General features: G+C 37.3%; 1 protein-coding gene across 1 annotated transcript in view; it reads left to right on the forward strand.

The window, feature by feature from the left end:
• Positions 1-8,615, forward strand: part of USP9X (ubiquitin specific peptidase 9 X-linked) — a 97,259-nt gene extending 88,644 nt beyond the window's left edge. Inside the window, exons 39-45 of the mRNA XM_042782641.1 lie at positions 2,615-2,800; positions 2,988-3,208; positions 3,290-3,378; positions 5,943-6,099; positions 6,256-6,468; positions 6,859-6,954; positions 8,478-8,615. Coding sequence (XP_042638575.1) covers positions 2,615-2,800; positions 2,988-3,208; positions 3,290-3,378; positions 5,943-6,099; positions 6,256-6,468; positions 6,859-6,954; positions 8,478-8,615 — 1,100 coding nt within the window. The remainder of the gene's footprint in view (positions 1-2,614; positions 2,801-2,987; positions 3,209-3,289; positions 3,379-5,942; positions 6,100-6,255; positions 6,469-6,858; positions 6,955-8,477) is intronic.
• Positions 8,616-17,105: the final 8,490 nt, after the last annotated feature.

Here is a 17,105-nt window from a genome sequence, read left to right on the forward strand (position 1 = left end):
TCTAAGAACCTGGACTATATGAAGAAGAACGTGGCATCAGGATTGGAGGAAGAATCATTAACAACCTGTGATACGCTGACGACACAACTTTGCTTGCTGAAAGTGAGGATGGCTTAAAGCACTTACTGATGAAGATTGAAGAATACAGTCTGCAGTGTGGATTACATCTCAATATAAAGAAAACAAAAATCCTTACAACTGGACCTATAAGCAGCCTCATGATAAATGGAGAAAAGATTGAAGTTGTCAAAGACTCCACATTGCTTGGTTCTGCAACTACACCAATGGAAGCATCAGTCAGGACATCAGACAACGTATGTTGTTGTTATGTGCCGTTTAGTCGGCCCCAACTCATAGCAGCCCCTCCTTGGGTTTCCGAGGCAGTATCACTATGGAAGTAGATTACCCAGTCTTCCTTCTGAGGAGTGACTGGTGGGTTTGAACTGCCAGCCTTCTGGTTCACAGTCAAGTGCCTTAGGCACTATGCTACCAGACGACGTATAGCACTGGGAAAATTGGCTGCTAAGGACCTCTTTCAAGTGCTGAAGAGCAAAGATGTCTCCTTGAGGGCTAAGGTGCTCCTGACACAAGCCATGGTATTTTCAGTCATCTCATATGCTGGACAATGAATAAGGAGGACTGAAGAAGAAGAGTTGATGCTTTTGAGCTGTGGTGTTGACAAAGAATGCTGAAAGCACTGTGGAGTGCTAAAAGAACTAACAGGTCTGTCCTGGAGGAAGTGCAGCCAGAATGCTCCTTGGAGGTGAGAATGGCCTGACTTCATCTCACATGCTTTGGTCATGTTGTCAGAAGGGACCATTCCGTAGAGAAGGATGACATGCTTGGTAAGGTGGAGGGTCGACAAAAGAGGGGAAGGCCCTCAATGAGATGGATTGACACGGTGGCTGCAGCGATGAGCTCAAGTGTAGCAAGAATCATGGAGCTGGTGCGAGACCGGGTGGTGTTTCATTCTGCTGTGCATAGGGTTGCTATGAATCGGAGACGACTCGATGGCACCTAACAAAAACAACAACTATTTATTTAGGAAGATGTAGAAGCAAATAAAAAGGTAGTTGCTATAAAGTAACTATAACGGAAAAATGCAGTGTATTACAGAAACACATTGTCAGGGTGTTGTTGTTATGTGCCGTCGAGTCGGCCCCGACTCATAGCGACCCCTCTTTGGGTTTCCGAGGCAGTATCACTATGGAAGAAGGATTGCCCAACCTTCCTTCTGAGGAGTGGCTGGTGGGTCAGGGTACCTGACCTGATTTGTGGACTAAGGAAAGGCTTATTGGAGAAGTTTTTGTGGGGAAAGTGAACAGCAGATATAAAGACTTGGAATTACCTCAGTTCTTCTCTTTGGAGGATGTAAAAGTTATTCATTCTGACTAGAGTAGATGTAAGGAGGAAAAATGGAAGGAATGATAAGTGGGCTTCTCAGATCATGCTGTTCAAGGTAAGCCTTGTGAGGGAGTCTAGACTTCATCCCTAAGGCATTCATGGCCATCGTAGGATTTTAAACAGATTTAGCCTCCATATTGATCACTCTGGTTATAATGTGGAGCAAGACTAGAGATTGTTAAAATGATCTATAGGCAAAACATCATTGTAGCTTGTATTAGGGAATTAAAACTGAGGGAGGATACAAATGGACACATTGTGGTGGCTTTTATAAGGCACAGAATCAGCAGGATTTGGTCATTGTATATTCAGGGGAGAAGGACAGAGAAAAAATGTTAAAAAGAATGATATCCAGCGTTCTAACATGACCAATTGAGTACATAGTAGTGCCATTTACCGAGAAAAGGAACACAGGAGGAAGAACATCTATAGAGGGAAAAATGAGTTCAGTGTGTGCAGGTTGATTTTGAGCCTGCTTGACACCCAAATTGAAATGTCCAATAGAACAGTAAGATCTATGTCTGGAGGTATTTTGGAGTCATCTGAATGGAAATAGCTGGACCTTGAAAGCATTCGAACAGGTTTGATCACCCAGGGCAAACAGAGTGTGAGAGGATGGCCTGGCATGGGAACTTTGAGGAGCGTCAGTTTGAAAAGGGGATATGGACTCACATACGAGACCAAAGAGAGTAAGTGGATAGAAAATGAAAATAATGAGGGAAGTGGTCACCGTTTGAGCCCTTTTCTTCACTTATTTCTCCCTTGATTTAGTTGTTATTTTCATTCTCCTACTTCACTCCCCAGAAGGAAGATGGGCAATCTACTTCCGTAGCGATACTGCCTAGGAAATCCAAGAAGGGGTCGCTATGAGTTGGGTCCGACTCGATGGCACATAATAACAACAACAACTTTATAATGAGAGCTGCAGTCTATGCTATGCCTCTATGCTATACAGCCCATAGAACGTGTCTTCCTTATGGCCTGTCATTACTAATAATACTAAATCAGAGAGTTTTGTGTTCTGGTTAAGTAATTCTGAATGTTAAGCAAAAGTGTTATGCTTTTGGTCATAAAAATAATAGATATTTTTGATAACCATTTTACTGTCTTTTTAATTTTATTAATGAAGCCTCTTGACAAACTAATTTTTTTATTTCACACATTCTTCTCTCTCTCCCCCCTTTTTTCCCTTCTCCCCACTTTACTGTAGGTGTGGCAGAAAAGACACAGCTTCTGAAATTGAGTGTACCTGCTACCTTTATGCTAGTGTCTTTAGATGAAGGACCAGGTCCTCCAATCAAATATCAGTATGCTGAATTAGGCAAGTTATACTCAGTAGTGTCACAGCTGATCCGCTGTTGCAATGTCTCATCAAGAATGCAGTCTTCAATCAATGGTAAAATAAAATGTTTCATTCTTTACAGTAGTTTTAAAATACTGTTAGGCATATATAGATGTGTAAATACAAATTAAGAGTCTGAAGGTCCATGCTTTGAAATAATCTATGTTCTGTGGTGAAAACTGTATATTGTTATTGTGCAGAAGCCTATCAGTTTTTCATTGGTAACAAATCTGTGTTCTAGGTAATCCCCCTCTTCCCAATCCTTTTGGTGATCCCAATTTATCACAACCTATAATGCCAATTCAGCAGAATGTGGCAGACATTTTATTTGTGAGAACAAGTTATGTGAAGAAAATCATTGAAGACTGCAGTAACTCAGAGGAAACCGTCAAATTGCTTCGTTTTTGCTGCTGGGAGAATCCTCAGTTCTCATCTACTGTGCTCAGTGAACTTCTCTGGCAGGTTAAAGGAAAATAGTTATTCATATGTTTATAATTTGATTTGTTCTTTAAATAAGTCATTCACCATGTCACCTGTTTATAGGTTGCATATTCATATACCTATGAACTCCGGCCCTATTTGGATCTGCTTTTGCAAATCTTACTGATTGAGGATTCCTGGCAAACTCACAGGTAAATATCCTTTTAAATAATTAAACTCCATCCAGGTTCTAGATATAACTTAGATTACTGCTTACCACATATTTTACTTCTTAGAAATCTATCATATGTTTTAGAAATTATCTTTAATCTCAAGAGTTCTATAGTAAATGATGAAAGTTTTACAAATTCCCTTCCTACATGGATGATAAACCAAACCCACTGCCATCGAATCGATTCCGACTCATAGTGACCCCTGTTGGGTTTCTGAGGCGGTAAATCTTTATGGAAGTAGATTGCCCAGTCTTGCTTCCGTGGAGTGGCTGGTGGGTTTGAACCACCAGCTTTTTGGTTAGCAGTCAGATACCTTAGGCACTATGCTACCAGAGCTCCTTAGTGGATGATAGTATAATAGTTTATTTTGGTAAACAACTTGAAATTTACAGTTTTAGTGGATTTTGTCAATGTCAGAATTTTATACCAGAAATTTGGTTTTCATGAGACTAAACTTAGTTGTTTCAACTTATAGCCATTTATTTTAGGAAGTATCCATTACTCTTTGATATTATCAAAGGATTTCAGATTTTTCTTAAGAGTTTATTTTAATGGGATCTTAACATCATTGTTCTCTTTTAAAGAAAATGATAAGCATTTATAGCTTTAAACCAGTTAGTCACCATCTCAGCTATCTTGTTTCATTAGAGCCAAGTGATAATGGTAAAGTAAATAGTGATGGATTAAATGATTGACATCTATTTTTGTGTAAAGAGATTAGTAAGATATTATTATGAATCATTGGCCCAAAATTGAAAGTATTTTTATTATAGTGCGCTCTTTCGTTCATTCAGTAAAAAGTGTTCAAATGTTTGTGGTGTATCTACATGGGCCCAGCACTGCTAGGCATCTGAGAACAAGGCAGGCAAAGATAATATTGATAAAAATGGCATTTGAAAACAATTTATACTAATGGGAAGAAAATATGTGGCAGAAATATTGAGTAGCATTTTATTATCACTTGATAAAACTAAAGGTAGAAACAGAAAATACATACTTTGATGTTTCAAATTGAACTAAAAGCCCATATGTAATTTCTCTTTCATCTGAAATGATTAAAATGTAAAGTTGAGAAAGTAATAATTTCCAAACAAAACATTGTATAAATACATGTAATACAAGAGGGAAAAAAAAATCCTTACCTTTTGAACTGGAACATTCCCTTTAGTAAAATATGCAGGCATTACCTCAGAGATGTAGGTTCAATTCCAGATCACTTGCAATACCACAAAAAAGTGAGTACCACGAATTTTTTTGGTTTCTCAGTGCATATAAAAGTTAGGTTTACGTTATATTATATAGTCTATTACGTGTGTAATTATGAAAAAGTGTGAAATATTGTGAGAATTACCACAGTGTTAACACAGAAATACGAAGTGAGCACATGTTACAAAAATGGCACTGATAGCTTGTTCAATGAGAGATTGACAGAGCCCTTTAAATTTGTTTAAAACACACACCCTCAAAAAATCATAAAACTCACCATTTTAAAGTGTACAAATCAGTAGCATTTAGTATGTTGACAATGTTGTGCAACCGTCCCCACCATCTAGTTTCTAAAATTTTTCTTAACCATAAGAGGAAACGTTATATCCATTAAGCAGTCACTTCCTATTCAGTATCTTCCTTTTGCCCCCTAACTGTTTTCTTTCTCTGTGGAATCACATATGTGATCTTATGTGACTGGATTCTTAGGTTTTGAAGATTCTTCCATGTTGTGGCATGTATCAGTACTTTATTCCTTTTTAGGCTTCATTGTATGGATATGCCATATTTTGTTTCTCCAGATGTCAGTTAATATTTGCATTGTTTCCACCTTTTGCTGTTGTGAATAATGCTGTTGCGAATAAATATTCATTGTTTGAACACTTTTGGGTGTATACTGAGGACTGGAATTGCTGCTAGGTAGTATTTTTAATACGAAAGAAAGACAGCATAGTTTTGCCCCTAAAATCATTTGTAATATTGGTTATTGAGGGGAAGAACAGGAAAATAGTGACCATGTACACCATTCTTTCGTAGTTCAGCAAGAGCTGAGATGAAATCATTGGCAAATGAGCCATATTGTACTATTGCCAATGAAAATTGCTTTACCTGCCTTGTATTCTCATATTAGAATTCACCTTAATTCTATATTGGCAAATTACTTCAACATTGCATAGTCATTGGTTCCTATCTTAGCCTTCTGAAGTGCAGTATTATTAAAAGAAGTTCACATTATTCTTAGTGTCCTGAATTTACTTCTAGTAATGTATTCAAATTACATGCATAGCAAAATCACTGTGGGTTGGTAAGAGCTCAGAGTCTAGAGTCAGACTGCTAAGCAGCCCCTCACTTGCTAGCTATATGACTTTGGGCAAGCTGTTCAATCTCTATAGAGAGGTTATATCATCTGTTAAAAGGTTTAATTGACTGTCATGTAGTGTTACATTAAATGACTGCATCAAAAACTTTCCTTGAATGGCACATAGTAGTATGCATTCAACAAATGTTAGCTGCTATTCAATATTAATGGTTTTGTTTTATATCTGGCTCTTTTTCAGAATTCATAACGCACTTAAAGGAATCCCAGATGATCGAGATGGGCTGTTTGACACAATCCAGCGCTCTAAGAATCACTATCAAAAAAGAGCATACCAGTGTATCAAATGTATGGTAGCTCTATTTAGCAATTGTCCAGTTGCTTACCAGATCCTACAGGTGGGAAGTTGTTTTGGTTTTTTTTGTTTTTTTTCCTTATAATTTTGTAGAAATCTGTTTAAAAGAATGTTTTCAGAATTAGCAATTGTCATTTTAAGTTAACATTGAAAAGCATTCCAAATCCTCTGAAATATGTACTTTTATTTTCTTTTGAAGGGCAATGGAGATCTTAAAAGAAAGTGGACCTGGGCAGTAGAATGGCTTGGAGATGAACTTGAAAGACGACCATACACTGGCAATCCTCAGTATACCTATAATAATTGGTCTCCTCCAATACAAAGCAATGAAACATCAAATGGTTATTTCTTGGAGAGATCACATAGTGCTAGGATGACCCTTGCAAAAGCTTGTGAACTCTGTCCAGAGGAGGTAAAAAAAGCAACCAGTGTGCAGCAAATAGAAATGGAAGAAAGCAAAGTAATTCTTTATTTTATAGGCCAGTGTTTATGTAATAGTGATTATAAAAAACAGTTATGTTCCAGTTTTGTTTGCTTTAGTGTGATTACTGTATTTGGTCTTAAATTAGGGGCTTAAGAGACCCTCCTTTTGGAGAAATTTATATGAAATGGTCTGATATGTATGTAGTATTTCTAAGAGAATCCAAATCAGGTTTTTTTCCTATTTGTTTACATGTAGTAATAGAAAAGTTGAGTAATGGGTCAGTTTTGGGGGTGTTTTAAGAAATTCATTTCAAATAGGAAGACGTAAAAATAAACTTGATCTTGCCTGCATAATTTTTATATCTCTTTAAATAATTAGGAGCCAGATGACCAAGATGCCCCAGATGAACATGAGTCACCTCCACCAGAAGATGCCCCATTGTACCCCCACTCACCTGGATCTCAGTACCAACAGGTAAACAGGAATCTGTGTTATGCCCAGAGCCAACTTTTTAAGCTTTGTTTAAAGGATGGTCAGATTTTCCCTTGTGACTATAAAAAATAATAATAATAATAATAGAAGGATGATCCAGACTAGCTTTAGGGGATGGAAGAGGAAGTATTGACATGAAGTCACATTGGCCCTGCTATGTTTTCCTTGTCCTTCTTGTGCTAGTAGTTAAAGTTAATAAAAACTGTGAGAATTTATATCTATGTACAAAAATGGCAGTCATTTCAACTTAGTGCAGAGGATTCAGTTGGCATTTCCTGTTAGGTAAGTGGATTCTGAAGACATTAAGATATGGCAGAGGAATAAGAAATTTCTGATAACTTTGCCTTTGGATTTCACTGATCTAAAAAATTGTTGGAAAAAATTCACAGATTTGCAGATTTCAGTAGATGATTAATTATAAAAAAAAATAACTGAAGAAAAATTTAAATGAAGAAACATTCTAAATGAGAACTTTTTATTCTAAAACACAGATGTGACTAGTTCACACACACCTTTTTGTGAGGCAGTGGTATTCAAACTTGAATAGACATCAGAATCCCCTGGAGGGCTTATTAAAACAGACTGCTAGGCCCCATTCCCAGAGTCTGATTCGGTAGGTCTGAGTCCTGCCCAATGATCTATGTTTCTAACAAGTTCCCAGGTGGTGGTGGTGGTGGTGGTGGTGGTGGTGGTGGTGGTGGTGGTGGTGGTGGTGGTAATGGTGATGATGATAATGATAATAATAATAATGACAATGGCACTGGTCTGAGGGTTGCACTTTAAGAATCATTGTGTGTCAGGGCATTCTTTATTTCTGTTTCAGGATAAAAGTAGAAGCATACTGCTGAATAGTTTGAAAATGAATATTTAACATTTTTATTTTCATAATACAGATAACAGAAAGTAAACCCTAAAATCTTCTTGGCTGGTGTGAATATAGAGAGAAATGATTGCACTGTGTAGGGTTTAAGGGTTTAAAAGATTGAAAAAACAAATCTTTTAAAATTCACCTAGGAAAAAAGTTACCTGCCTTAACCCTGAAAAGCTCATACATTAATCATGCCTGATTAACCCATTATCTTCAACATTGTTTTGTTTTTATTAACATTCTTCTGTGTTCAGGGTTATTCATTATGCAGATCTCATAAGATTTGTCATGTGTAAGTTCCAAAGTACTTGAAAGAGTCAAAATAGATGTGTTCCAGCTCACAAATTATGTTTTGGGAAGATCTTTGACTAGTAAAACAAATTTAGCTCTTTTATCAGACTTGGGTCTAAATAATTTTGGTGCCAAAAATCTATACACACTTACACGATCTCTGCTCTTAGTTTGGACTTTGGGATTTAGATTCACAGTATCCTTTCTTTTGCAATTCAGTTATTTTTTTACCTTCATAATCTTATTGAAAAGTCAAGTCCTAGTAATAAATGTTTATACCAACTTCAGCCCATGATTTTGAAATTTAGTGCAAAGTTTTAACATCCAGGTGTCTTCTCCCCTCCAGAATAACCATGTGCATGGACAGCCATATACAGGCCCAGCAGCACATCACATGAACAACCCTCAGAGAACTGGCCAACGAGCACAAGAAAATTATGAAGGCAGTGAAGAAGTACCCCCACCTCAGACGAAGGATCAGTGAAATGCACATAATTAACTGGTTCCATCAAGACTGTGCACCCAGGCCTTACAGTCCAACCTTTTTCTGTGTCTGGCTAATATTTAAAACTAGAAAAACTATTCCTAATCAACATGGAGTGGAGAGTTTATTCACTGTCTTATCTGCAGAAATTTGCTGTCAATATATAACCCGCCTGCAGTGGAAAGTGTATAGTGTTTTGTAATAAATGGCCTGATGCTAATGTGTAAATGGCAAAGGTGTATATAGTATATTAATGTTTGACTGTTAATTCCTAAGCAAGAAACTTTTTTTTCTTGATGAGACTCACAGATCTATGAAAACTACAAAAATTAATTTTCTTGTTATTCCCGCTGCATTCTGCAACCAGTGTTGCCTGCCTCATGGCAGTTGGATCAACTCCTTTAGAAAAACAAAAATAAACCAACAGCAACAAAACAAAGCCCATCCATGTCAACCACACTATAGTTCCATGTTAATTCTTGCCACTGGAGTCAGTTTTGCTATGAACAATGTAAGGCTGATAATCTTTGAATTATTTGGTTGATGTGGAAAATTGGTGATGTAACATTGTTTCTAGATCTTTTTCATTGCCTTTTTATTCTGATACTACTAGGTTAATCACTTTGAAGCTATAGTTATGCTGTAACATTTAGCATGGCTTCACACCAAGTTAGTGTAGCCAATGAGGAAAAAATTACTATAATGACAGCAGTTGTCCCAAAGTGGCAGCTGTATTGCTCAGAGCTTTTCCTTCTTACACCTAGACTATAAAATATAAAACAAGGGAAGAAACATGACAGACGGGCGGTTTTCAGTTGCACATCTGTTCGTTACATCTATTGTTTGACAGTTTGATTGCTGGGTGGGTAAAGAACACTTAAGTTTCAATAATGGGAATTTTAAAAGATTTAAAACAAATATGCAAAACTTTGCTAGGCCAGGATGCTTGGAGCATAATAGAAGACTGTATTTGGTGTGCTTGTTTTGTTTCTTTGGTAGAAGCTTATTAGGTGAATCTTCTAAAACTTTCCTTCGGCTGGATCCCAGTGAAGCGGAAGTCCTCAGAATCCCCAGCACTTGGAGCACCACTGCACCAAGAGGGCCGGCTGATTTTCTGCTCAGTCACAATTTTACTTGAAAGCAAAGAATTGTCCTAGCTCCTTTTCCATTATTCCAAAAATTTTAACGTTCGAAGCAGGGTTTAATTAAAAAAGAACTACTTGTTTAGTCAGTATAATTGAGGTATCACAATTTCAGAATAAACATTTGATTAAAGATTCTAAGGGACTCAGTTAATACTGTATTTAAAAAAGAATTGGTAACTTGAATGTGTATAATTTTTTGAAACCTGTCTAAAAACCAAATACCCCTGCAAACAGATACAGCCCACCCTAGTCTATTTAAATATTTTGCTGTTTTATTTTATAGAAATTATTTTGCTGAATTCACAAATAGAATTTGATTTAAGAAGAACTTTTTGTCCTGTGGTGTGTGTTTTTTTTTAAAGGACTGCATATTAAAATCAATTCTGTGCATAGCATGCCAAGGCATGCCACTGAATTCAGAATGTCAGTCACCTTGAGTTTTTGTGCACAGAAAGATTTGACCTTCAGCCCTTTACTAAAGATTCAGAAAACTTAGGGTGTTGACACTGTAAAGGTTTCTTAACATAATCAATCTTGTACTTTTTGTATGTTTTTTATATACATGTATATTTAATGAGCACAAGCTTGGTTGTATTTTTTACAATTCAGTTAATAGGGAAATGTTTTGTCAAAGGCTATAGTTGGAATTGAACAAAGCAGAAACAAAATTGAGAGTTGCGTTATTTTGTGATTAAAAGGGGCAGGTATTTAAGAAAAAGCTTTGGGTATCTTATTTGCAGTACTCTATATACTCCATCTATGCTTCTAGGCTTTTTGTAATATTAGGGAATTTTGACACCAGATAGATTGTTTTTACTTTAAGCATAATACATCTGAATTTTAAGTTGAGTGAAAGTTGTACAGTGCTTGCAGTTCCAGTTGGTCATTTTAATTTAAAACTTCCTCAATTACAGGCTTCCTCAACAATGAGCAAAATAAGTTAACTTTATTTGGACAAATTACTGCTGTCAAATACCCTTCTCACCATATGAGAGGTGATTTTTATATTTCTTGTTCCTTAAGAAAAATATGTACTTAACTTTGCCAGTTTAATGACTTCCTAGACATGAAAAAACTTGACGTTTTAAACGGCTGTGAATTTTTCTCCTTGGAGGGAGATCCCATCCTGGGTTGCTTTGAATTTGCAGGCCACCTTGTTCCAGGTGAGGGCTTGTGAATCATTTGTTCCTCCATTTGAAGTAAGTGCTGTTGGTGTTGTGACTGGGAGGAGCAAGGGAAAGTGAAGGGAGAGACGATTGTTTTTTGTTTGTGCAAATTATTTTCTATATTTAACGCCTAAGCAAGCATTAATGTATAGCCAGAAATTTTTAAGATGCATGTTCTTATAAGAGTAACATAGTGGTGATTTGAGGTCTTTTTTCTGGACATAAATGGCACATTTTCAATTTCAAGTCTTCAAAGTGCCTAAAGATTATTTCATTTTCCCTCAACTGATTTCTTGAGCCATATATTTCCTACTTTAAATGTTTGTTGAGGAATCCGTAGTCTTCCTTTGAAAGAAATACCCCCAGAATTCTAAATGGCATAATTACTTTATAGAAGACAGTAGAATCTGTTAATGTAAAGACTGAAGATACTTTAGTTGTAAAACTGTGTGAACAAGGGTTTTGCCCTGTTGGATCTAAGTATTTCAGTGCACAACTTGGCAAAAACCATATTGCTGCTGTTCAGAGCACTCCACCAACCAAATCTTCACGCTTACCATTGTAGAGCCAGAAATAAGAGCTTAGTCGTATTTGGAGGTTTTGTCTTTCGTTGATTTTTTTTCCCTCAGTGATGATTTCCCAAATATGTGTCTTTTAGCTGTTCAGTATACACATGTAGAATTACCAAAATGTTTTCTATTTTTTTCATGGTTAACTTTTTGTAGTAAATGATAACAACTTAAGTATATCAGCTTAGTAATAGTGAAAGGGAGTCCCTGGGTGGTGCTAACTGAAAGGTTGATGGTGTTCAAGTCCAGAAACACCTTGGAAGAAAGGCCTGGAGAGCTCCTTCCAACAAATTGGCCGGTGACAACCCTGTGGAGTACAGTTCTACTCTGACACACGGGAGGTTGCCAGGAATCACATCTGAGGGTAGGTAGTTAATAGTTAAAGAGATTGAGAGCCTTTTTTTAATTTAAAAACATTTGTAAATGAGAGCAACAGTTAATATTTTTAGATGACTAGTCCAAAATAGTTCCTTTCCGTTTTTTATTACTATTTTTCCAGTTTATCATATTCTCCCATAAACGATTTTACTTTCCTGAGTTTTATGGTTAATTTGGTGGATAAATCCTGCCTTATTTAGAATTGTAACTGATAATTGCCTTTTCATTATAAGTGCCCAATTTTGGTCTCTAATTTGATGATACTACATACTGCACAGAACCTAAAACAACATCCCTCCCCAGTTTTTATGTTACCAAGAAAACATTCAGTACTGCTTTTATAGTAGGGCTTGACTGAAATCAATCTACACTTACCTATATGAGTGTTTGGTATTTGACGATAAGGTTTGGATGTGCTAAATCACTACAGAAGTGCTAAATGTATTAAAAAAAAAAAAACTTGCTACCGACTGTATTTATAACGATTATTTTACGTTTGCCTAAATGTAGCACTCTTCCTCCAAATTTGTAGGTGTAAGAAAAAAGGGGGAGCATATTTTAAACTCAAAAATGAATTTTTTAAAAAATTTGAAATCTATATTCCCAAAAGGAAACTTCAGCCACCCAAATCATTACACACTTTTCAGCCTTTGACAAGCCAATAGACTGATGTGCAGATTGTCCACAGCTCCTAAGATTTAGCATATATCCAAAAATAAAACTTTATAAATTAAATTTCGGTTTTCCCTTTTTATTTGTTGTAAGATTTCTAAACAAAAGGTAAATGAAGTGTAGTAGATTTAAAGGGAATTTTAAAAGGGAAGTGTTAAGTTGAATTCAACCCTCATTTTGCAGATCCAAAGTGTTAACATCTAAAACAGTAAAAAAAAGTTATCCTGGTTACTCAATAATTTATTCTAGCACCAAGATTTGGCAAACAGTTTGGTGTTTAAAGGTTCACTTAAATAACTAGAAATGAAGTTGGTCACATGTTTTGAGGGAACTAGAAGTGAAAATAAAGTTAATTAGCAGATTCCATTTGCTTGGTTTCTGAATTTTTGAAAGGCATTTGCGGTGTTCCTAAAAGGATACATGACTTCCATAGAAACCTATTGATGCTTCCCTCAAGTTGGGTTACTCCAAGGACTACTGTTAAAAGAGATGTATCCCAAATCGGGATTTATTTATTTATTTATAGTAGAATTTGCCTTTATTAGACAATGGAAGAAGTTAATGGCAATAAGGAGATGTAAAACGAGTTAAAACTGGTATGTGGAGGGGGTGGGCAGAGAGGACCAGGAAGGCTCACTTGTTCTTTGAGCTGACACTTTGTCCTAGAGAAGTCGTTTTTTTTTTTTTTAACCAGTTTCAGTTTCTCCAAATCGGGTTTTAGCTTATAGTTTTTTGTTTTGTTTTTTTCTTCCCCACTCCCAAAATCAGAAGACAGAAGTTTTTTTAGTGACTTCCTCCAGTTGACTCCATTTGAATTTGGGTTTTATCTGTACATCCCAAAGTTTAAACATCTTCAGAAAATTGATTACATAAAAAGGTTTTTAAAGACTCATTTTCTTTAAGAATGTGAACAAAATCTCAAGGAAGATGTTCTAAAACTCCACTAAAGCTTTATGAAGCAAATTTTAGACATGAGAAATACCAGTTTTTAAAAGTCATGTCATTTCATTGAAATGTACAAAATTCAAGAAGAGTTAAATTAGTTGTCAACTGAAATAAAAGAACAGAGGTCGTCTGATTGTGCTCCATTACTTAGAACAATCCATTTCATCAAATCAGAGATCCCATTACCAAAGGACACTGCTGCCAATAGAACTGACATCGCTTCAATCAGAAAACACCCTTTCAGGGACATTAAAATGTGGGGAATGTGAATTCTAGAATCAGTGTAGAAGTGGGACTAGCTGCGGGATCAAATGTGGGGCCTTTCCAAAGGAGACGATTTCATCATTTTCCATTTGGTGGAGCTCCATGCCATGGCAAATGCTGTCATTTTACACCTGGAAGTGTGTTTTAAATTGTTTTTGTATGTGATTGTTAACAAAGCTGGGCAGTTTACAAGTTGAAGAAGCAGCTTGTGGGAACTGAACCTTTCAAAAGTCATGAAACTTAATGTAGTAGCCTATATAAGCGGTCCGAGAGAGAATGTGTAATGGCCTCCAGTTTTCTTGTCACATTCGTTGTAGTTAAAATACTGGCTCTGCTAGTCTAGCTTAGCTGTCCTGGGACTCCACCCATCGAAACGTTCTCAGAAAATGAAAACAGCACTGGCTTCCTTGCTATTCCCACCACTATCCACCCACCTCCAAAGGCAGCCTGGTAGGGACCACCCTGCATGATGGTTAACGGCAGTCATCTGTTTTCAACTGTACAGATGCAAAAAAAGTTAAAAAAAAAAAAAAAGTTGGATTTGGCATGGTAAGTCTATGAAGTCCTTCGGAGCATGAGGAATAGAATGTATTCTTGGAGTGTCCCTGTACCTCTTAATTGTCTTCAATCACCTGCCATTCATTCTGCTGTGTTCTCGAATCCTACCCCATCCATTAGAATGTTAGGTACACCTTTGGAATTCAGAGGGAAATAAATTTTGCCTGGATCTTAAATCCAGTGCTGAGGTGGGACCAGAGATAAGGTGCATTTTAAGATGTGTTTCTGACAGAATTCTTGATGTAAATTGGTGTATTCCATTGGCTGGGTAGGGAAACAACTTTTTGAGACTATGTGTTTAAAATCAGAAACCTAGATGATGACTGCTTACATTTGGTGAGTTGGTGCCTCCCCATATTGAAAATAGTAATAGTATTAATTTTTCAGCCATCTACATTCAGAATGTTTCTTAAGCATTTAGTGCGAATCTAGCAGAATAAGCCTTACGGAAATTCCCAAAAGGCAATGCTGTTAACATATCTTCCTTAGGAAATCTGACATAAAGATGAAGATGAATGTGCTGGGGGGAAAAAAAAAAGCTAAAGTTATGAAATCAGTTTAAATACTAAGCTCTTAGGTTTTAGTTAACTTCTCTATTGCTCCAAGGTTGGGATTTTTAATAAAACAGCAAAAGCCAAAATTCAGACTTGAAATAACATAACAGGTGTTTCCCTTTCAAATAGACACTGAAGTTTAGTAAGTGCTGGATAAACTGGATTTTGGTTACTGTTTAGTACTTAACCAACAGAGCCTTGTTGTTAAAAACAAAAAGAAAACCCACTGCCATTGAGTCGATTCCAACTCATAGTGAGTGACCACCACTGGGTTTCCAAGACGATCAATCTTTACAGAAGTACATTGGCTCATCTTCCTTCACTTGGAGTAGCTGGTGGGTTTGAATTGCCAATCTTCTGCTTAACAGTCAAATGCCTTAGGCACTATGCCACCAGAGCTCCTTTTGTTCCTGCTAGGTGCTGTCAAATCCATTCCAACTCATAGCGACCCTACATGACAGAGTAGCAGTGCCCCATAGGGTTTTCTAGGCTGTAATCTTTATGGAAGAAGATCATCAGGTCATTTCTCCCATACAGCCGCCAGGTGGGTTCAAACCACTGACGTTTCAGTTAGCAGCCAGTGCTTAACCATTGCACCACTGGGGCTCCTTAACACGGTATTAGGCACTTGAAATATGCTTCTGCGATTAGTAGACATTCCATTCTTATAGAATAATGAAACACGGTTTTGGAAGGAGTGTGGGCTGACGAAGGTAATGGTCATTCATTCAGTGAGGTGTATGTGTGATAAAATAGAAATGACGACAGGATGTCCCTCCCATTCTGTGTAAAGCACACTGCTATTGAAACAAAAGCAACACTACTATTTTTCTTTTTTGTTTTGTGACACTGATTGTAATCCCCACAATGTAACAGCTCTCTTCCCACTATTTCCTTAAGGTTACTGTTTCCCTGTGTCCTTTCCTATGTGCTCCTGCTGAGCTCTCTCCCTGTGCAAGTGCTGCCCTTTGAGCTCCTATGGTTGATTGTTCTAAGGAGGCTACTTCCGTGGTGTGATTGTCCACCTCATAGGCCTGTTTGGCTGAAAGTTAAGCCACAGGAGTGAGTTCAGTTCCAGGCCCAAAGGGTGACTAAAGGCCACAGTCTCGGGAGGTTCACCGGTAAGCCTGCTCTCTTTTTTTGAACATTAATATGTTCAGGTGCTGTTGACAAGTAGTAATGCGTCAATACACAATTCACATTTAAGCTTTTAATTGTTCTGCTACACCCTGGGTGGCTCAACCTGTTTGTGCCTGACTACTAACCTAAAGGTTGGTGGTTCCAACCCACCCACTGATGCTGCAGAAGAAAGGCCTGGTGATCTGTAAAGATTACAGCCAAGAAAACCCTATGGAGCAATTCTCTGTAACGCATGTGTGGCACCAGGTTTGGTTTGAGACCGAAAAGAAATGAGTAATAGTTTATAGCATAAGTAAACTGGTTTAACTGTAGAAATTTTACATTTAAATGCCTTTCCCCTCCCCCCTTAATTTAAGAATGAACTAAAAATATAAGGCTAGAGCGAGGAAGCAGAGGCAGGGACCCAGGTAAGGCCGGGGACCCAGGCCATGGACCTCCCAAGTGGCAAGAAAGAGGCAGGAATCTATATGTAAGGGGAGGGTGGGGAGGGTGGAGAGATTTTGTCAGTTTGTTGTACTCTGGTGGCATGTTGTGAGGCTTGAAGCTGTGCCACTGGTGTTTCAAACCCAGCAGGGTTGCACATGGTGCACAGATTTCAATAGTTTACAGACTGAGACAGACTAGGAAGAAGGAGGAGGCAATCTACTTCTCAAAAAATTGGCCAGGAAAAACCTTATGAATAGCAGAGAAACACTGTCCGATACATTACTATTCAACTTTATGAATAGCCCAGAAACATTGTCAGATTAAGTGCAGGACAATAAGCCACTTAGGTCGGAAGCCTCTCAAAATAAGACCAGGAAAGAGCTGCATCATCAGAGTAGAACCAGCCTCTATGATATGGATAACGTAAAGCTTTTGAGACCTCCATTTGCTGACGTGACACGACTCAAATTGAGGAGAAATAGCTGCAAGCATCCATTAATAATGGGAACATGGAATATACATGAGTCTAGGAAAATTGGAAGTTGTCAAAAATGAAATGGAGCACATACAGATTGATATTCTAGGGATTAGTGAGCTGAAATGGACTGGCTTTGGCCATTTTGAATCAGACCACCATGTGGTCTACTACGCTGGGAATGACAATTTGAAGAGG

Source organism: Orycteropus afer, unplaced genomic scaffold, assembly GCF_000298275.1.
Source record: "Orycteropus afer afer isolate SDZICR_OR568_19922 unplaced genomic scaffold, OryAfe1.0 scaffold00401, whole genome shotgun sequence".
Lineage (NCBI taxonomy): Eukaryota > Metazoa > Chordata > Mammalia > Tubulidentata > Orycteropodidae > Orycteropus > Orycteropus afer.